This window comes from Epinephelus lanceolatus, chromosome 24 (genome assembly GCF_041903045.1).
Source record: "Epinephelus lanceolatus isolate andai-2023 chromosome 24, ASM4190304v1, whole genome shotgun sequence".
NCBI lineage: Eukaryota > Metazoa > Chordata > Actinopteri > Perciformes > Serranidae > Epinephelus > Epinephelus lanceolatus.
Window position 1 is genome coordinate 6036947 of NC_135757.1, and position 22728 is coordinate 6059674.

General features: G+C 42.7%; 1 protein-coding gene across 4 annotated transcripts in view; it reads left to right on the plus strand.

Moving 5' to 3' along the window:
- Positions 1-15178, plus strand: part of LOC117250126 (double-stranded RNA-specific editase 1-like) — a 46944-nt gene extending 31766 nt beyond the window's left edge. For 2 of the 4 annotated variants that reach the window (XM_078165947.1, XM_033616136.2), the window contains 8 exons: positions 6036-6110; positions 8885-9819; positions 10758-10872; positions 11182-11350; positions 11520-11957; positions 12441-12622; positions 12785-12963; positions 13127-15178. In XM_078165947.1, the coding sequence (XP_078022073.1) occupies positions 6107-6110; positions 8885-9819; positions 10758-10872; positions 11182-11350; positions 11520-11957; positions 12441-12622; positions 12785-12963; positions 13127-13303 (2199 nt within the window). In that variant the 5' untranslated portion in view covers positions 6036-6106 and the 3' untranslated portion in view covers positions 13304-15178. Of the gene's footprint in view, positions 1-6035; positions 9820-10757; positions 10873-11181; positions 11351-11519; positions 11958-12440; positions 12623-12784; positions 12964-13126 lie in introns of all 4 variants that reach the window. The other 2 variants (XM_033616139.2, XM_078165948.1) reach the window with 2 other exon arrangements.
- The last annotated feature ends 7550 nt before the right edge of the window (positions 15179-22728 follow it).

A 22728-nucleotide genomic window follows, 5' to 3' on the forward strand; every position in this document is an offset into this window, starting at 1 on the left:
CTCTAGTGGCTGTATTTGTTCTGAGCAAAGGAGGAAGTCAGGTGACAAAATCTGCATAGGGAGGAGATAAGGGCAGTGGATGGGTCAAACATACACAGGACTAACACTCTAAAATCTGTCTGTTCATGTTGGCATGATACGTGGCCAGTGGCGGTTATTGTGTAACAGCACCCGGCAGTGTCAGGTGGAAACACGGCGGGACAATGACGCTAAGTTAAGGGGGCAGAAGTCCAAGTTGGGCCGGGTCCAACAACCACCAACATTTACCCAGGAGGCAGGTGTTTGCTTCCTGTAAGATTGTTAAGCCAAACCCGGTTCTTTTTTCCTAAACCCAGTCACGTGCTTTTGCTGCCTAAACCCAAACCAACCACATGTTGAGTAACCACGTACATTTGTTGTCGAAGGAAAAAATTGGCAGTGTGGTACTGACTGGGTGTGTTTATTTTGAAAGAGGCTTTATGCAAACTGTACATTTCATTGTTTGGTCTGAGTTTAAGAGTGAGAGAGGACGGTCTCTCTCTTGATCCACTTCTTTATTCTTTTTGCTCATGGTGGCAGCATAGGTGATGGGCATTTCAAGCTGTAGTTCAAGCCCCAGAGCTAGCTCAAAACCTAGGACTCCGGTCCCTGGTAAGGTGCAGTGAATTTTACTATAGTTCATTTCAAGACAGCTCGGACTGAGTTGCATGATCACCTTACACCAAATATTCAAGGTCACAGGAGCGCACCACTACTCTGGCAAAACTCTCCTGACTTTATTCTGACATTGGAAGTTCGTCAGTGACAGTGAAATCACGGTTAGCAGTCGGCAAATTCTGTTGATTTTCTTGTAATCTTTCACAGATGTCACATTTCCATCCAGCTCCAGAGGCCCGTGAAAAGTTAAGTGAATTTAAAAGGGAAACTTCCAGAGAGAAACTGGTTAATGAGCTTTTTCTTTGATCCTTCCACACTGAAAAGATCTACCAATGTCCTTTTTTTGCCAAAGTTGAACTACATTTAAATTACATTCTGGTACAATACCAAACTGCACATCCTCTTATTTGATTTAGAGCAGTTAAGGAATGTTAGCCTTATATTAGAATTTAGTAAAGGACAAACAACCTGATGTGACTGTGCGATAGAACCAGAAACTTCGTTCCAATGTGTCCAGGTTCCTAGTCTCTGTCCCCTCTCATCCACCACCTCATCACCTCTCCCTGCCCTATCAATATGTCACACCCCGGTCCGTCAGGCTCCAATTTCTGCACGTCTCGAAATGTCATTTCATGGGGAGAAAATGGAGTTTGTGTGTGAGAAAAGGACTGTGCTGCTGGCAATGTTCAAGAAAGTTGTTTTTTTCTTTTTTCGTCTGCATCATATGTTTGAGGCCATCTTTGCTGTCTGCTTCTCCTCCGGATCGATCAATCTGCATTAGGCCACTAAGAAAGTCCTTTGACAGCTGTTTGCAGTTGTTTTCCCTTGTTTGGGCTGTGATTGTAACTCACCTCAAGCTCTAGAAAAAGGCTCCAGAATCCATTCATCACTGTCGGCTCGGTGGCTACTTCCGTGAGACTAACACAGGCTCCTAGAGGTGGTGTTTCTGACGTGTCTACAGATGTGTATTATTTTAATTTCTTCCCCAGGAGTTTGCAACAAACTAAGACCAATTGATTTAGCACGCTTTTGCCTATTTATAACAATGAATCATCCAAAGCCTTACTTGAATCTCTGGTCTTAATGAGGCTTTGCTACAGAGTTCGTCCTTGTTCCTAGAAACCAGGGCCCAGTTGTTCAGACGTAATCTGATCAGATGTTGGATATCGGTTTGGATCGAATCTTGAAAATAGGTTGTTCAAAATCAAAAAAGGATTCTGCATCTAATCTGATCAAATTAGATAGGTAATCCAATATTGGTTTTGATCCAGATCAAACCTTCAGTTGGTGTTGGATACCTTTGGTCCAAAAAAATCAGAATGATCCTGATCCCAGCAGAAGGCTCGATTCAGGCTGGATTTCAGGAGCAAAACGGAATAAAACTTTAAAATTGATCACAGATATAGGTTTATTTATATTTTACACATGATTTGTTTAACTGTTAGGGTGATAAAGTAGACATTAGGCAACCTATTAGGCCTTTCAGTAAGGTAAATTTAAGAAAAATGTGTTTGGTACCCATAAAAAAAATCCCCCAAACAGTTGTCCATATTACACAAAAATGATTTCTGCTTCTTCTCTTTGGTCTTTTTTGAACAACTGGGCCCTGAAGATTTTAGATATACCGTGTAACAGGTAGAAAAATTGATTTGAAGTAACATTAAAGGGTTAATAATTCAAATTTATTGGTTGATTTTCTCCTGTGCCGGCTCCTCGCCTTGTTTAAATGTACACAGCATCTGCCGTCTCTGCTCAGTGTGTGAATGTGTTTAGGGCTGGTGTGGTGAGTGTGCTGCGATGCATGATCGGAGGCAGGAGTGTGTCAGAGTGTGGGAGTAGGCGGGCGTAAATAGATTTTTATTTATTTTCCACCGCTTGTCTGATAAACGACATGGATGGCGGGCCACGGATTCCTTTAATATACGTGCCACTTTCCATTCCTGCCGGCGGTTTATCCTCCACAATCTCATTTTCTTTTCAATTTGTTGATGGCGCTTTGTGTTACCGCTCAACAAGTAGTGTTCCATATGTATGTATGTATGAAACTGTGCATATGAAACAGTGTCTGCATCAGATAAATCACATTCTGTAGCAAATGGCAGTAAGTCACCATAACATACGAGGTAGACAGTCAATAATGAGGTAAACTAGGTTCTTGAATGAGCATAATGCAATATTCCAACCCTCCAAAGTTTCTGTTTCTGTGACAGGCCTTCCTGATAACTACATTTGTTGACATTTTGCTTCTTCTCAGTTCATTTTCTTCCTCTATTATCTTGAGAAAGGCAACCTAAGCCCTGTTCTCCTTCCACCCGTCTCACACAATGGAGCCAGGGAAGCCTGATAACATTGTCATTTCTAATGTTTGGAGCCGCACAGCTGAGTGGCAGCAGGGCAGGAGGCCATATCTGCCAACAGAGGACCGATTATACAGACCAAGTGTGAAGCCTTTCCTGTCAATCCCATTGCTGTGGAGTTTGCTCTGTTCTTCTTCCAGAGGAAAGCTGATTAGCTATTTCATCGGGTCTAATTGAGGTCTTCTCATTTGTAGCTGTCTGTAGCAAACATTGTGAGGCAAAAATTTCTATAAATGGATTTCCCTCAGAAACAAAAACAACACAGCATCACAGAATTTCGTGAAATAGGCTCAACACTGACATATTACAGGTATAAATGGTGCAAAACTGTGAAAAGGTTTCGACACCTTTAAAGTTCGTCAATGGATTGAGTCTAAGCAGCTTAGAGAATTCGGTTCTGGCTGAATGGCTTCAACTAAGTTCTCTGTTTTAACATGAAGACTGTACTGTGGATTCATGTTGTTAGAACGAGATTTTTTATTGGTTTTGAGACCTGTTGAAGAAGCACTCCACCCATTAAGTCCATTTACAGTCACAGCTACTGTAACTGTTGTATCATTACATTTCTTTTTGTCAAGTCTAAGACATGAATAATAAGTTTATTAGTTATTCAAAACCCTGACAACCCAGAGTTGAGACCAGGAATCAGAGTCGCAGTCTTACACGCTTCTCTGAGCTTCTAGTGCAGATACACACCCATAGTTTTATACAAGCGGTGTCTGTCTAAATCTGAAATTTCTGTCTCATTGTGTCACACGGATTACTGTTAATTTATCATGTTGATCTGTTCTGTTCTGTGCCCATCCACCAGGGTTTGTCTAAAAACTCATAGCCAGTTGGATCCCTGCGTATCCTCACGCACCACAGCTGACCCGCAGAGTGAAACCACACAGCCGTCATCTCTGCAAATCAACCATAATTATTGCGCATTTTCTGCTGGTCTCAGTTTGTTTATTTATGTCCAGAGCCGGCACGCTGAGTGACAGTTTCCTGATTAGACCGGTGGAAATAATGGCAGCTCAGTGTCTCTTATCAGTCTGCGAGACGAGTACCTCTGTTTGACAGGAGTAGCTTAGGGCAGGGTGGAGGTGGAGGGGTGAAGAAGAGGGGTGATGAGTTGTGACAAATGAGAAAGGGAGGTTGTTGAGGGAACAGGGATGGATTGATTCAAGCAGGGGAATGTCAGTGTTGGATTTGTTATAAGATGTTGACTATAATGGCATGATGTAGGTCGTTGTTTCCCTTTGTGAGGTCAAATTGCAAACAAGGAAGTGTCTCTTCATCAGACCTTGTTTCAAATATCTTTGATAGCATTTTTATATGATACTGCTAACTTTAAATCTTCACCATCAGCTTGACTGTGATTTTGTTTTTACCTCTCATTTGCAGAACTTCAAGTTTTCATTTTTAAATGTTTGGCGTGTTTATATGGAATGAATAAAAAGCTGTTAGAAGATGACAGTTAGTCAAATGTGTCAGCCTCAAAAGGCTGCTCAGGCGGGTGGTGTCTGCTGAATGTTAATGTTTTCAGCAGCAACTCGGTTTCATCTGCCACTGAGTGTTTGTTTTCTCTGCCGGGCTGGTTAGCAATGAGCACATTTCTTTTAGTGCATTGGTTTCTTACCCTTTGTCTTCATGAACATTTTTATGGTTTTTCAGCTAAATAAGTTAATCAAGCATAGTGTTAGTTCTGGCAGGCCACGACGTCAAGCTCTAAATTAGCTGTAAATGGCAAGCAAGCAATCCTCAATCAGCTGATGGCTCAGCTGACTGCCCCTTTGCTCCTATTGGAAAATTGCATTCAGAGCGCGCTATTTAAACAGCTCTAGCCTGGCCCCTTTTGCTGCTTCCCACCTCCACCCCAGCTCCTCCTGTCATGCTGTTTTCTCTGCTCTATCTGGGTTTCTTTTGCTGCTGTGCTCCCTGCTATAGCCGTTCATAATGGCTCATGAAGGGCAGGAAGGTGTGCTCTTCCTGCCTCAGGCTTTCCACGCAAGCGCGTGGAAAAGCAGGGGGTCCCAGAACAGAACCATACCGCCAAATGTAATATAACTTGTGCAAGTAAATAAAGATTATTTTTGACAAAGTGGTCCTGACTGAACTGTATTTAGCTTTATTATTAGTCACAATATGCAGCCAAATACAGTCTAATAATACTTATTTCTTTGTGTCACCAGAGAACATAAATGTACACTTCAGAGGCATTAAAGTGCTGTTAAACTTCTGTCAGTCATAGGAAATGATTTCCCGACATCGGTCCTGATGATGCAGTACACAGTCATTAAAAATGTCCGATCATAAGTCACGCTTTTATTAGCTGATTGGCATCAACTGCTTTGCCACCAGCTGATCAATAACTACCATGCAGGTGTGCAGTGCAGCCTGCCCCAACACATTTTCATCCCAAGGTGTCACATATCGTCGCTTTGTCATATATATTACGTGCTAAGGAAATCTCGTGCATTGGCTGTTGACGTAGTGGGATGCCGCAACCAACGGCAAGACATCAAGAAAAGCACATGGTTAGGTTTTTAAAAAAATCATGGTTTGGTTTTACATTCATAAGGGAAGCAACCACTGACTCCAAGGTAAAAGTCCAGGGTTTGTTGGACTCATTTACCACCCCTTCTACCCACCCTATAGGGACTTTACAGCTCCTTATATGATGTGATTACCAACAGATGACACTGACACTGCCCAGCAGCGTATCATACCACCGTGAAAGGTGACTTTTGGCTTCGGTGTCTGATGCCGAAATCAATGACAAAGCAGTGGCATTTGACGATTTCGGAATGAGAACAGACTGACCCCAACCACCACCACAGCCTGCTGCTAATGTGCTATACTTCTGGGCTTTGTTCATTTAATTTAAGTAAGATTTAATGTTCACATATATATTAATGAGGTGAGATTGATTCTGATTACTTCAGAGAGCAGAGCCTTTCCCGCTAAATCTAACTGTATGGACATTTGGTATAAGTGGATCACTTCTTTGATTAAAGTGTCTCTGACTGAACTTTGTCAACTTTGTGTCTCCTTTAGGTCGAGCAGGAGATCGACTGACTCGAAACCAACAAAGGCTGCTCTCTGCAGAGGGGGACGAAGTAAAAAGCATGAGTGAGTCAATTTATCCATTTCTAGCGGTAACAAGACATTGATTTCTGATCTGATCCATAAGCATTTACTCCAATTGTAGATAAAAGTTTAATTAACTTTTTCTGTGCCTGAGAATTACGAATCCTGGTGTATGTCCAGGTTGTGTATGACATGCATGCATATAGGTAAAGACAATACAGACTCTTGAGCTTAAATATCTCTGGTGCATTGTATTCCTCTCCGCCCGTCCTTGAAAATGCACCATCCAATTCCTTTTGGCCGGCTCAGGAGGCAGGATCAGAGCTTAATCCTGGGGTCAGGGTGTATCTACTGTGAGATTTCAGTCTATTTTGATGGCAAATTCAGAGCTTGTCCCCTTGCTCTCAACATATAAGCTCCCTAAAGCCCCTCGAGAGCCACCGTTGGATTTGGAACGTAGGTCTGTTTCAGCCCTAAAACCGCCTGACCCTTGATTAGTCTCAATGGGATTTTATGGAAAAGATGGATGTAGAAAGGTTCTAAGTCAGGTTAATATGCAGGACAAAGAAAATCAAATTAGCACAAAGCTTTACTGTTATCTGACGCCTCTTTTTGGTTATGAAAGTTGATTTGTGGTTTGTAGCATCAAGCCGAGACAGCACTCCATTTTCAAAAGAAGTGAATCTGGCTGTTTGTCAGGTAGGCTGAAAGGAGTCTGTGTGCTCTAAGACATGAACCAGATGGCCAATTTAGCATTGTGATTTGGCCTGCAGATGCTTTGCCCAGTGCTTACTGATGGACCTCTTTAAACACAGCTTTATTTGCATGCACACAGCAGTAATCCTGGCCCTGTTCTGTGTGTAAGCCAAAGTGAAAGCAGTTGGGAGAGAATGTGGATTATGCCTGACAGTGTAGGGAGAGTCGATCGCAGACTGATGACGAACGTGCTCAAGGTTGTTCAAGGGCTGTTTGCTAAAATTATAAACAGAAAGTCATGGAAGAACTTAAGTATTCAATGCCAGGTAACATATTCAGCACTGACATTACAATTGGACATGGTAAAAAACACTGACACCCATGGACAGTTGACCTTGCAGTTGGAAGCACCCAATGGATTCACTTCTCAGTCTAATGAAGAGAATTTCTGTTTCTGCTTCGAGTGACTATTTTTGCTTGCTGAGCCGCAGCACTGGCTGTTTCACTACAGTGACAATAACAATATGTTCCCTGTTCCCCAACAGACCTATAATCATTCTCCCCCTCTTGTTGCTCAGGGCATTATCTGCTATTGTGTTTTTCATGTTTGAGTTCCGGCCTCCTCTTGCATGCTTGTTATTTACTTTGCTTAGAGTCGTCAACGGGCTGTGACTGAATGCGGAATTCAACTCTCTCCAGGCACTGCACACTGGTTACGGACGAACTCATGTTCATGTCATATTGGAATGCATTATGCTGAACTTGGCTTATAATGACAGTTTGTTAGGGATTGGGTTCTGTTGCATTTGATCATGAACCATATCCATTTTTGAATGCCCTCTAATCCCTTCCGAAATCTTTGTAGGCAGTTTGTTTGATGGAGAATAAAGGCAACTGGGTTAAAACCTATGTCCAGTTATTATTTCACTCAAGACACCTAAACCATAGTAAGTGTACTGTGCTGAAAGGGTGTAGGTAGGGTGCGAAATTAGTGAACCGCCAAGCCTTCGCGTTGTCAAGTGGTGTTAAATGTGCAGCTCCTCAACACCAAGTAAGGTTTGCGTGCATGTGTTTAGTCCCCTCCCGACCCCCAAAAAATGGGGCTACCCTGAAAGCTATGCTGTGATTCAAACACTGGAATTTACCAGTGATGGAAGAAGTACTTTGATCTTTTACTTAAGTAAAAGTAGTAATAGAAATCTAGCTGCAAGCGGCAATTCCGGGTTTCAAGCCAGCATGGACGTTTAAGACTTGAAAGCTGGGTAGAGTCAAGACCTTTGACAGTTCTGGACACCTGCACTAAAGATTACCAACAGGTTTTATGACAATCAGACAGATGCTCTTTCATTTATGTCCAAATCTCTACCGGGCCACGCTCTTCCTTGGAAGCACTGTCGCGTCCTATTGGTCAGCTGCAGAAACATTTTGGGGACAAGCTAAACTGTACTGGATGCAGTGCCTGAACTGTGGTTGACAAGGTACAGCTTTTATTGTAATGTACTGATGCTGCTTGTTTTCTGCCTGATCAATCAAAAAGTTAATATATTTTCTCTGGTGTTCTTCTTCAGGCTCAGTTGAAGTACAGAATTATTTTGGGAAACGTTGACATCCTTGTTTGCAACCATCTCTCCCCACAACCCGTCTAAACCTGCAATTTATAGGATTGTTTTCTGTCCTGAGCACCAAAAGGAGTAACCTATCGAGCTTTTGCTGGAGGATGTTATAAATGGAAATTTACATTAAGTTCCATCAGCTTTGTTAACAGGGTCTGGTGATTTGTGTTCTCAAAAGATTGTCCAGATTTTGTCTATACAGCTGCAACAAATAGCAGCAACTTATTTGTTTGCCTTTAATGCTAATTGATATTTAAGGCAGATTGCTTGGACAATAACTTCATCCGAATTATGTGTAACATTTGTATTGTCATAAATGTGTTTAAAACACACTTTTACTGCTATAATTTACTGCCACTATGTTTTTATAATGTCGCTACATAAGTATTGATTAAGGAACACACATCACTTGTTCAGTTGCAAAGAGACGTAAAGGAATCTCTAAATTTTGCATTTACAAGATCCTGCAACGAAGGCATTGTAAGTTACTCTTTCTGGGCACCGCAGGTTCATGCAGCACAGATGTTAAGGAAAATCGGAACTTGGACAACCTCTTCTCCAAAGAAGGGGTTGCAGCTGAGGCTGCTCAACTCCCCAATGGGAGTGCTGGGGGTGGGAGGAAACGTCCCTTAGAGGAGGGCAATAATGGGCATGCACATTCCAAGTACAGGCCCAAGAAGCGTAAGAAAGTCCCTGGGCCCATTCTACCTAAGAATGCTCTAATGCAGCTGAATGAGATCAAGCCAGGGCTGCAGTACAGACTGCTGTCTCAGACCGGGCCGGTCCATGCGCCTGTCTTTGTTATGACTGTGGAGGTAAATGGGCAGCTCTTCGAGGGTTCAGGTCCTACCAAGAAGAAGGCCAAGCTGAATGCAGCAGAGAAGGCCCTGCGCTCCTTCGTCCAGTTCCCCAATGCATCAGAAGCCCATATGGCCATGGGCCGGACTCTGTCCGTTCACACAGACTTCACCTCGGACCAGGCTGACTTTCCGGACATGCTCTTTAATGCCTTTGAATCATCAACTCCTGTAGATGACCCGTTTTACCTCGCATCCAACAGTAATGGTTCCTTCAGCTCATTGGGAATAGAGTACCCACTACTACCCTCCCCTATCCCAAACCTGGTCCAGGCCCCCTTACCTCCAGCCCCCTCCACCTTCATCTCCCCTACAAGTGGCAAGAATCCTGTCATGATCCTCAACGAGTTGCGGCCAGGCCTCAAGTATGACTTTGTGTCAGAGAGCGGGGAGAGCCACGCCAAGAACTTTGTCATGTCAGTGACAGTAGATGCTCAGAATTTCCAGGGTTCTGGGCGGAACAAGAAGCTGGCCAAGGCCCGGGCTGCTCAGGCTGCTCTGTCCGCTCTGTTTAACATGCAGCTGGATCAGGCTCCATCGAGACAGCCTATTCCCAGAGAAGGACTGCAGCTTCACCTGCCACAGGTAAGCACTGACAAAGTTGAAAGGCTCGATTATTTTGTTGCTTGCTTTACCATGTTCATCTTTTTCTTGTTAAAGATATAACAAAGTAATAAAAATGAACAGAGTTAAGGATAGCATTGCAATGTACTTAAGGTATGACCTTTTTAGGGGGGGGTTACTTAGCCCATAGCAGTGTTTGGGTGGGTTTAGGGTGTCGAGTAGCGTCCACATGAATGCCAGAACCAAAGGTCTTCCAGCAGAACGATGCATTGTAACAAAATGATCAGTTACTCACTTGACCTGTCAGTGGTTTTAATGTTTTGGCTGATCAGTGTAAGGTTTTTTGAGAAAAGCTAAAGCCTGAAAGGCATCTGAAAGTATGCTGTAAACACTTCCTTGTTATATTTCTGTAGTCTAATGAAAGACTCGTCTACAAATGTCACCGCTTGTGACCAACCTGCCAAAGTGTGATTGAAGATGAAGACAGCGACAGGAGAAACAAGCTCAATACACTGAGAATCTATTTACTCATAAACTAATCCCTACCTGTAATCCCTGCACACTGATAACAAAGCCGCTATCTTAATTACCATCACCCTCTGAGTGCTATTCAAACACTGCTGTTCATTATAGCGGCCCGTCCAAGTCACTCTGCTTAACTCACAGAGCAGTCAGTGAAGCAGAGGATTTGACTGTTTTAAGCTGCTCAGATCCCTGCCTGTCATTCACACCAGCGCAGCATTCCTAATTGAAATATTCAATAATAGCTTCAGTGCAGATAAGAAGAGCTTTCACTTTCTTTTATCACATGTCGGCATTGTTTCCTTCCCATATTTGTATTACATAAAATCTGATGATGAGAGTCAGTGTGGCTCACACTCAGAGGTTCGACCTAACTTTTGTCATTCTGCCATTTTGCTTCATCTCATTGTCAAACATTTGTCTGGGTGCCACCTCAGGTCCTGGCAGATGCCGTCTCTCGCCTGGTGGTCGACAAGTTCAGCGAACTGACGGACAACTTCACATCTCCACACGCCAGACGGAAAGTACTGGCAGGTGTCGTCATGACAACAGGTGATTTTTTTTTTCTCTGTCACACAGTTGCTTCTGAAAATGTTTAACTATGTGGCTATGAGGCTACCTCTTGGCCAAATGTGGTCACTTTTGGCTCTAAAAAACAAGACGGTGACAATCAAAATGCCGAACTCGAGGCTTCAACGCGGGAGTTCAAGAACCAATGGCTGACGTTTTTCAGGAACATATTTTAGCTGTTAAATGAGAACGTTTTTGACCCAGCCATCATGTTGGATACAGCAGTGTGTGTATGATGACACCAGATCAAAATTCCACTTTGGACTTCCATCTACATTCGTTCTTGTGCAGGTACCGATGTGAAGGAGGCTCAGGTCATCTGTGTATCCACAGGGACAAAGTGCATCAACGGTGAATACATGAGCGATAGAGGTTTGGCCCTAAATGATTGCCACGCTGAGATTGTGGCTCGCCGCTCGCTCATCAGGTACCTGTACTGCCAGCTGGAATATTTCCTCAGGTGAGTCACAGAACAGCAAAGAGTGATTGACATGTGATCGCCAACTTGCAAAGCAAACTATCTCAGCCGGCACCAGACGTCAGAAAGATGTTAGAGTGTTATGTTGAACAGATGAACCTTAGCATTCCCTAAGGTATAATGTCACCTGACTCGACATTGGTGTCTCCAGTAACCACGAAGAAGAGCAGCAGAAATCCATCTTCACCAGGTGTGACAACAGACTAGGCTTCAGACTGAAGGAAAACGTCCAGTTCCACTTGTACATCAGCACCTCGCCCTGTGGAGACGCCCGCATCTTCTCTCCTCATGAAGCTGGAGTAGAGGGTGAGTGTCTTCATCTCGCCTTAGTCAGCTGTGAAAGTTCCTTAGATTACATGAACATGTATGGCTCACTATACGATCCTCAAAGTGTCTGTCCTTGTCTTCTTCCTGTCTCAGATCAGGGCGACCGACACCCGAACAGAAAAGCCCGTGGCCAGCTCCGCACTAAAATTGAGTCTGGTGAAGGAACCATCCCAGTCCGCTCCAGTAACACCATTCAGACGTGGGACGGGGTTCTTCAGGGCGAGAGGCTGCTCACCATGTCCTGCAGTGACAAGATAGCCAGGTGTGTGTTCTTTCATTGCCTGTTCACACACACTGTCCCCATGTCCGAACAGTCAGACAATTGCTTAAGGTGTGCCACTAAATTTAATACATACTGTCCTTTTCCCTGCAGACCCCTCTTGAAGTGTTGAAGGATGTCTTTGAACAAACCAGTTGGAATCCTAATGATTATGTGCATGTGTAAAGAGGCTGAATTATCTCGGTGTCATGCTGCAATCACTCCATTCCTGTCTCTGCTGTCAGCTGTGCTTCTCAGGTGTCATTAGGCCACTGGAGCTTTGATTAGGCTTCTTGATGAATCTCCAGGAGGCTGCTAACAGCTCAGGACTCCTCTGAGCTGGAATCAGAGAATAAACTGGAGCAACAATGCAGATTTTTTTTTGCAGATTTGTGGCGTCCATCGGGTTTAACGCTCGTCATCTCTTTGTCTCTGTGGTTCCGGTACGTCTGATTAAATAAAACTGTCTGTCCTGTCCCCCCTCAGGTGGAACGTGGTTGGATTCCAAGGCTCTTTGATGAGCTACTTCACCGAGGCCATCTACTTCTCCAGCATAATTCTGGGCAGCCTGTACCACGCCGACCACCTCTCCAGAGCCATGTACCAGAGGATCACAGAGATTGAGGAGCTGCCACAGTCCTTCAGCTTGAACAGACCACTGCTCAGCGGTGAGAAACAGAACATACTTTTACGAACGACGGATTTCCACTGATCTGTTGCCTGTTTGCAATCTTAAAATATCCTATTGGAGCTCTGTACAATATCCAAGTGACGCACAGTCTCACTCAGGGAACCTTTTTAATAGTCTTGAACTGAAACTCTGCCCACAGGAATCAGTAATGCTGAGGCTCGTCAGCCGGGGAAAGCACCAAACTTCAGTGTGAACTGGACAGTGGGAGACCAAGGATTAGAGGTGATCAATGCCACCACGGGGAAAGATGATCTGGGTCGACCCTCCAGGCTCTGTAAGCACGCTCTTTACAGCCGCTGGATACGCCTGCACTGCAAGGTAACTCTCTTTACACGTAACATCCTGTACTGTTCTTTAATTTCAGGGATTCAGTGGCAGGTAGTGGTGAGGACTCCAGATTGTAACCAGCTGAAACTTATTCTGGTTAGAATTCCTTCAGTGTTGTTATCTAACAGTTTTGTTATCTGTCCATGTCTCATAGCTCTCCTCCACCCTGCGGATCAGAACAACAAGGCCCAGCAGCTACCACGAGGCCAAGCAGGCAGCGGTGGAGTACCACAGCGCCAAGCAGACACTCTTCAGAGCCTTCCACAAAGCCGGACTGGGCGCCTGGGTGAAGAAACCTATAGAGCAGGACCAGTTTGCACTCACCACCTGAGCCAGCGCTGGGCTGGCAGTGATGGGGTGTTTGACGAGAAACATGTCAAAGTGCTTGCTTTGCTTTCTGGGTCAGTTTCAGTGGTGGAATAATTTCCCTCTGAATCGTCACGGACTGGACTTTTACTGGCAAGAAAGAGGCACCAAATCCAGATGTCAGAATCCATGGATTTATTATTTCGTCAGTTATGCAACTTTATACAAAAGACAAATGTGAAGACAGACTTTTGGAAATTGTAAACAGCATTGTTAGAATAGTGACATATCCATCTTGCATGTGTGGTTATACCAAATTCATAGAAGTCTTCAGTGAAAGGTTGATCATGTATCAATGTTGTGATAACTTGAGAATGTGTTTTCTCTGCTTTGTTGCAGTTCTTTGACTGCAAATTTGGGGTCACAAAGATTTTCTTTTTTAATTTCAAGCTCAGAATACGCACACTCACATGTCTAAATGGCATGAAAGACTTTGGAATGGGATCCTTCTCCATCCTGCATTTCAAACGCAGCTCTACTCTGATGTATTTCTTGTCTGTGGTAGATGAGATGTCACTTCTGACTGTCCAGAAACAACAGGTTACCCAATCAGGCACCTGGGGGTACCAGAAGCTCAAAACAAGAGTCAGTAGCAACAGCAAAAGAAAAAAGTTGTTTGGCATTTGCAGAGAAGATGTGGCAAAATTTCATGGGCGCAACCCACATACTCAGCTCTGCTGCTCATCCCACAAATGCATGTTCCTTACCCTAAACACAATCTAAAACATCTCTTAAAATAAGAATCAGGGGAACAACCCTTATGCAATGAAACTCAACAAATACTTCAGAGTCTGTGAATCTCTCATACAGTGATCGTCCCTATGCAGTAACTACAGTAAGCCCACACCCTGCTCGTGTTGTTGGTGTTAACACTTCAGTCACTATGATTCAGCTGCTCTGGGAGTTCAACACACTGCACAAGAAGAAACATCCTCCCCCAATCTGAGTTTGGTGAAGGTGTCTCTTCATTTGCTCGTGTTGGGTCTGTTGGCGGCCACCATGCTATTACCACCAATAACAGCTCACCAAAGATGATGTCAGCATCTGTAAAGACTTTATTTTCTGTGTTGTTTTCCACACATTTAAATGTTGGCTTTAATTACTGTGATCTGCCTCGACTACTTGTGATGGTGTGTGTAGTGTTATATGTGTGATTTTTCTACTCTTTCAAACCAAACAAGACCCATTTCCTCTACAGCACAGAAATAACCATATTTCATGTCCTGATTGAGCTTGTATATATGCTTATGTTTTAAACTTCTGTAAAAGCATTTATCTGTACCAACTTTTAAATATGTATTTAATTTTCTAAATTCTATATTTGCTGTAAAAAGTCAAACCTCCAGCCTCAAACACACACAGGGCATACTGAACTTATTTACTTTTGGTTCTTGTCTTTATATATTTTGAATGTGTATCCTTCCACTTCTGTTTGATGGCTGAAAACATGTCTTAACTTTGAGCATGTGTTCCTGTCTCAGCATCCCAGGCTCCAGACTCGGGCCCTCAGGGTTTTTGGAGGTGCCGACCAATTACATTTCCACGGGATATGCACTTCTTAAAAAAGGGAAACTTTTACTTTTTTTCCAATGACTCTGTGGTAAAGCAAAACTGAGTGGATGAATGTTGGTATGTTGATCCACCCTGTCCCTATGTTGGTGCTTGGTGAGCCTCCACACTTCTGATGGGTTCATGCACTACGTTGGTTTTCCCCATAAAATATAGTGTGGGTCCTATTGCATGAGCTCCACCTGTAAAGCATGAAAACTGTGGATATAAAATATGTAGAAACTGAGTCAAGTCACTGAGCTAGAGATTTAATAAAATGCTATTACGGTCATTTTGTCTGGTTGTCTTTGGTTGGAAGGGTTCTGTGCACGCATGTGCATTTAAAAAGCAGCTACTAGCAGTTAGTGGCTAACTTAAAGAAAAGGAATAGTCCACAATGCCCACAAATTGTGAAAACAATTAGCTCCTTACCCTCTGAGCAGATGATGAGATCAGCCGCCATATAACAGGGATGGTTAGTATGATGGTGGTATGATATGCGGCCTCAGTTCGAAACGCTGCCAGTAATGACATAATATAAGAAGCTGGAAAGTGCCAATAGGGTGGGCGGGATGGGAGGTGGATGGGTCCAACAAACCTAGGACTTTCATCCAGGAGCCTGGTGTTCGCTGCGTGCCTGAATTGTCCACAAAGTCTGACTCCTATCAGTGCAGGTAGATTCTGGATCTAAATAGTTCTGGGGACTCCCTGATACCTCTTTTCCGCCAACACTGAACCAGTTCCGGTCCTGTTCCTTCATCTAATCTTAGGCCTTGTTTACACGGATACAGACACAAATAAAAACGGATTTTATTTATCCTGTATAAAAAAAATTCCGGGTTTACACGATCAGTTAAAACGATATCCAAGGTTTTTGCTGCAGTTAGCATGCCAGGGCAGTAGGTGGCGATACGCTATATGTCAAACACCATAGAAGAACGTTCTGCACATGCACATTGATTTGTTTTCCACTTGGCGCTAGTGATAAAAACAACTTAAACTACATTTTAATCTTATGTAGCATAGTAAGCTGCTATGCACTTACTAATATCGGGCGCAGCAGACGTCTTTGTGCGCTAATGTTGATGCAGCAGTGCTAAGTTCATTTGTAAGCTCGTAAGAAGGCCCAAAAGTGCTAACAAAACATAATATATCCGCCATTGTTGTTGTGGTTCCTGGGCGCTTAATGGCCATGCACGAACTGGGTTGCAACGTCATCATTTTCCCAAATCTCCGTCTATCCTCTTTACACGTCTCCATAGAAACTGATTTTATTTTTTTTTAAAATTTCACTTTGGAAGCCGTTTTTGAAAATCTCCGTTTTCGTCGAGCAAAACGCTGGTTACGTGTAAATGATAGCTGCAAAGGCAAAGATAAATAACCGTTTTCATAAATATACAGAACCATATAAACAGGCCCTTAAGCCGCCCAGAGCATTTTGACCAAAAATAAATTGGTTGACAACCCGAAAAGTTGAGCCCCAGCTGGTTTTTCTCGTCCTTTCTTGACGATGGGAAAAGGCTGTTTTGGGCACAATGGGATCATGTGATGGACATGGAAACTGTAATTCCACTGTTTCAATTCAATTTTATTTACAAAGCCCAAATCACAATTTGCCTCAGAGGGCTTTACAACACACACCATCCCTCTGTCCTTTGGACCCTCACAGCGGATTGTTATCGGTTTAGGTTTACAGGTTTAGGTTTTCAAGAAAAGGCGAGCTTTAATATAGCTGGTCAAGGAAGATGAAGGCAGGATGAACCCATGACGAATGCAGAAGGTACGCAGACGGACTGACCAAGGACAAAGGGAAATACACAGGTATATATACCCAGAAGACTAATCACAAGGACGAGACACAGCTGGAGAAGGAAGACAACAAGGGTGGCGCAGACAAGACTGATACAGAACAGGTGTGAAGGGAAGACTCAGGGAACAGGGAAGGACTAACGAGACAGGTGTGGCAGAAAACAGGCGGGAAAACACACAAAGACAGGAAGTAAAACCAGACACAACACATGAGGAGAGAAGCTACAAAATAAAACAGGAAGCAGATTAAATATGAGCTAAACAACATGAAACAAGGGTCAAAAACAGAAAACTCAAAGTCCACAAGATAAGAGAATATGAAACCAAAACCCATGATGACATCATTGGGGTATCATAGCAACATTCAGTCTTAAGAGCCAATTCCAGACCAGTAGGATACACTGAGGATAGGTAGTGAATGCTGCACTGTTTGTTGACACAATGCCAGGTAGCTGCTGTTTATCTGCCACTATCTAAAGCTGCTCTGACCGCCATCTCCACATGGGCTGTTAGAGGCCTATTACTTTGTGTCCTATCAGCCTGCGGCACCTGTGAAACATGAGAGAGCGACGTAATCTCACTGTGGATTACCTGTCCTCTCTGCATCACCAGGGAACAGCCAGACCACCTGCGAAAATACAGACCTTTTATTGATAGGGTTTTTTTCTTGCAAGAACCGCTGACTCCATTCCCCTGCTCCCCCCTCCTAGTCCACGCATGAGAGCAAAGTTTAGATGTTGATTCCTGGGCTGTGGGATTTAAGCTGATAGGGTCTGTCTTGAAACGAGAGAAAAGAGAAGTCAAACAGCTTCAAGGTGAAGTAGGATTAGTGAAAACAGCTCTTCGTACGTCTCCATCTTCCCCACGTTGTCTGTAAATTACATTTCCAGGCTCAGTTCTTGAAATCAAGGCCACACCCCTGCGTCACTTCTGTCTTTTCTGCTTTCAAGTGTAGTAAAGTAGGACTATCTTACTCTCAGTTTTGTTCCCAGAACTTTTTAGCTTGAAAACTCTCTTAAGATAAATGTTTCTTCCTCTTTGAGAGCAGAATGCTGCGGATGAAGAGGCCGATTTGGAGCGGAGCCCGAGAGTCCTGCCCCCTCCTCCATCAAACTCTCCGGCTCAGTGGCTGAAGTTGTCCATCCATTAGGACATCTCCTCATTTGTCGTGGCTCGTTTCATCGGCAATCAAACCCCATTAGCCACTTAATGGGCCTCTGCCTGAACTTAATGTACATACAGTACAGCAGCACTCAGCAGATGGTCGGAAAAATACTCCGACCACAGTTTGCTTTTCCTCCGAGATGCAAAACCACAGCAGTGTTGTAAAAAATACACCAACCACTCACCAATCACACATTCATTTGTCTTCAACCCTTACCATTCATACCAGTCTGCTGGGAAACCTTTGGTTCTGGCATTCATGTGGATACCACCTGACATGTTCCACCCACTCAAACACCATTGCAGACCAAGTACCCCCCCTCATGGCAACAGTACTCCCCAGTGGCAGTGACCCCCAGCAGAAAAAAGCAGTATGCCACACATGCAGACTGCAGGAGCTGGGGATCAAACCACCGATCCTCTGAGCCACAGCCGATGTATAGATGTATTGTTATAACTAGAAACAGGACTCCAAGATGGCACCTATTCCAATGGATTTGGTAGCCTGTCGCATACGCCAAAAAAACTTTCCAGCTTCTGGGTTTGCTCCCGCAATACAATAAAGTTTCGCCACCTGCGAATTCCTGTTCATAGACTTAACATTGTGAAACCAGCCATTGGGGGGGCACTTTCTGTGTACTCCTGATGCCGGTCCCAAGCCCGGATAAATGGTGAGGGTTGCGTCAGGATGGGCATCTGGCATTAAATTTGTGCCAAAACAATGATGCCGAAAGTCTGCCATCGGGCAAGACCCAGGGTTAACAATAGCCCTTTTACACGGACAGATTTTCTGTGAATGTTGGGCCGTTTTGCCGGCAAGCTGCGAGCGTTTAGACACACAGAGCCGGATTGGTGAGTTGATCCGAGGTGCCCAATTTTCCGCCTCATAGGGTAGACATATTGGCGGAACCCTTTTAGTTTAAAAAGAACGAGGCGCCACAGGAGGGGCTGTTGAAGACTTGTGGGAGGAGCTGTTGATGACGCAGCACATGCGAGCCACTGGCGGTGGATAAACAGGAAACAGCTGATAGCAGGAATTAGCGAGCAGCTAGTAGCAAGAGGGAAACACAAACCTGACAGACACTGTAAAGATGAGCAACTGGGGAGACAAGGAATTGCGCGCCCTCCTTGTCCTCACAAACGAAGAGGCCATTAACCGTCAGATGACGGGGACGGTGAAGAACGGGCCGACTTATGAGAGAATCGCCGAAGGACTGACCAGCCGCGGCTTCCCTCCCACGTCACTGTTTACGTCACACGCTGAGCTACACGTTTTGTTACTTGCTCACGCCCCCCATTGCCCCGAAAAAGGCGCATTCTGTATAAACAAAAGTAGGTAGGCGGCATTTTGCTGCACTCCCCGATTTTGTTTTTATACTGCCAATGCTGAAAGAAGACTGATTGGGCTTTCCTGCAAATTTGCACAACTCCTGTTTAAAAAGGGCTATTGACCGCCTCCAGTGCTGCTGACCAGTGGGGTGCCAGTGGAAATTGAACGACCGTTGGTCGAAGGCCATTGAGATAGGCAGATAATCCAGTGTGGCGACCCCTGAAGAGAGCAGCCAAAAGACAAGAAGAAGACTTAACATTGTGAGGAAAGTTTTACAGATAAAAAACCTCCATGCATCAACAGTTCATAATAGTAAGAGTCATAATTGACCAATTATTGGAGGCAAGGCTGAGCAGCGTTCCTGGGGTCCTGGCTTTTCTCATTGGAGAAGATGTTCTGGCTCTCTAGATGAGCTCATTATGTCTCCTATAAAGAGTTTCAGAGAGCGGGATTCACTGGACCACAGATGATTTTTCATCCTTTAAGATCTAAACTGGACATGTGAAGGCTTTTCTTATGGGTCTTGCCATCTGGAATGGTGGCTCAGACATAGCATGGTGCCCCATGAGGTGATTTAATGTAAATTAAGTCACATTATTTAACACAATTAATAATTATTGATTAATTCCGACTGCCATTTTGATACTTTAATGGGAGGCCTGTTACGAGGTCAGGTCCCAACAACAGCATGAGCTTCATTACACAATGGTCAATACACAACTCGTAGTGACTGACCTGAATAATGATCTTTACATTCACTCAATGACTGATGATCAATAAAAAGTATCAACGTGATAAACACTTTGAAAATTAATGGTTATGAGTCGGAGCATCGAGTGAGCTCCGTGGCCCAAGTGGCATCGAGGTGACGTAATCACCCGCCATAAATCACACGGCACAGGTCAATGGGACCCTCGACTCCGTTCAAGGCCCAGATTTCCATTTTAATTTTCTGCTCAGTGGAGTTGATGTATGTGGGGACGCAGCGAGTAGCCAGGCTCTCCACTCCCGCCTATTCATGATGAGATGACGACGACCTTTCCTCTTTGGATCTGCGAGAACTCGTTTCTCTCACATGCGGAGACAGGTAGACAGTGGAAACAAATGTCAGACAGCATGTCGGGCCAGATTTAGGATTCAGAAAGAGTGGTGTGACTGAACCCAAATGCAGCACTCAGGGACAGTTGGTAATGACCTTTATTTGTTCACAGAATAAACAGGAGCTTGAGCTGACGAAGATATCAGGCAGGTAAGGAGTGTTGAGAAGTCTTGCATGTGGGTGAAGAACAATCTGGCAAAGAGTGTGTGTGTGCTGGAGAGGCTTTTATACCAGGCTGATTGGTCTGACGAGCTGCAGCTGTGGAGGCAGGTGAGTGGAGCCTCTGTAATTGTAATTGACCCTTGGCCCACCCTGTAGTCTGGGAAATCAAGAAGCAATGCATCATAGAAGACTTTAGTATCCGCGCTTTTTGAGTGCTTTTGAGTACACAATGACTTAGACGAGCAACTTGATTCAATATTTTTCATATGTAGACATAATAATAAATCTATAGCTGCTTGTGGCATCTATAGAATGAATGTGTGAGCGGTTCTTGAGAAAGCTGCAACACCACTATGAAGGACTGAGACTACCAAAAAGAAATGCCCAATTATCAAATAAATGTGCAGGTTCATGTGAAAATAAATAAATATGCACAGAAATATAAAAATAAACAAAATTTATTTATTTATTTGACAAATTACTTATTTTCCATATTCATTTATTTCCCTATTTATTTATTTCTGTTTTCATTTATTTCCCTATTTATTTATTTGTTTTTATTTATTTCTGTTTTCATTTATTTCCCTATTTATTTATTTCCCTAGTTATCTATTTATTTATTTCTGTTTTCATTTATTTCCCTATTTATTTATTTCTGTTTTATTTCCCTAGTTATTTGTTTTCATTTATTTCCCTATTTATTTACTTAATTCTGTTTTCATTTATTTCTGTTTTCATTAATTTCCCTATTTATTTATTTATTTCTGTTTTCATTAATTTCCCTATTTATTTATTTATTTGTTTTCATTTATTTCCCTATTTATTTATTTATTTATTTATTTATTTATTTATTTCTGTTTTCATTAATTTCCCTATTTATTTATTTATTTCTGTTTTCATTAATTTCCCTATTTATTTATTTATTTATTTCTGTTTTCATTTATTTCCCTATTTATTTATTTCTGTTTTCATTTATTTCCCTATTTATTTATCTATTTATTTATTTCTGTTTTATTTCCCTAGTTAATTTGTTTTTATTTATTTCCCTATTTATTTACTTAATTCTGTTTTCATTTATTTCTGTTTTCATTTATTTCTCTATTTATTTACTTAATTCTGTTTTCATTAATTTCCCTATTTATTTATTTATGTTTTCATTTATTTCCCTATTTATTTACTTAATTCTGTTTTCATTAATTTCCCTATTTATTTATTTATGTTTTCATTTATTTCCCTATTTATTTATTTCTGTATTTATCATAGTGTATTTCTTCACCTATTCGCCGAGCGATCTACCCATTCCAAACAGGCAGTTTTTGAAGGGATGCTGCATTCGTCATATTTAATACATGACTCATAACCCACCGGCGGCTACACTGTATGGATCATCTCAACAGAGTTTGCATTTATTTTCACATTGATGAGGAAAAATTGATAAAATGTCTTTGGTGGCTCAAGGATCAGTCTTAATATAAACATGAAGATGAGCATACTGTCATAAAAGTGATGTATCACTCAGACTTAGAGCTGAGGTAGTTGGTTATATATATATATACATATATATATATTTACACAGCACTAACTGAGACAGATAATCTATGAGAGAAATCATAATCCTAAAATTAATGATACTTGTCTTGGTCCTCAAACACTTTGACCCTGACACACTAGGGGTCCACTCTGTGTTCAACAAAGGCTTGAAACCAAACTGCATTGCCATCCCTTGAGCCTTTTTCATTACACCAAGAGCGCCATCTAGTGGGTTCAGCAAATACAACTTTATTTGGACACCACTAAAGAAAACACATGAAAATTAAGAGAGATCTTCACTTACCTCTTCAACAATTTAAGATGACTGCCATCTAGAGATGCCTGACTCTCACTAGACTTTGTTCAAAACTAAAGGCCTGATCACATCATCATCACACTTAATCTGTCATTAGCTTTTTAATTTGGAGATGCTATATAGGTGAAAATTTAAAAATAAAATGTGGATGTTAAGAGGTTAAAACGACATTATGCAACGTTTTATTACCTTAAATAACAGCTTTAACATTATTTAGATGATACAGTGGCTTGTAATAGGAAGAATGGCGCCTCACATGTTCTTCCACGATGGTAATTTTGGTACGGTAACAACCTAGCTCAGCTTTATCTTTTTTATTACAACCCTCTAGTCTCCCTACTGGGTTTGTAACTGTAGACTGGAGTGTATTCAAATGAACACAGCCCAAAGACAAGATATTTAATGTTCAAACCGATTTCTAAAATATACACT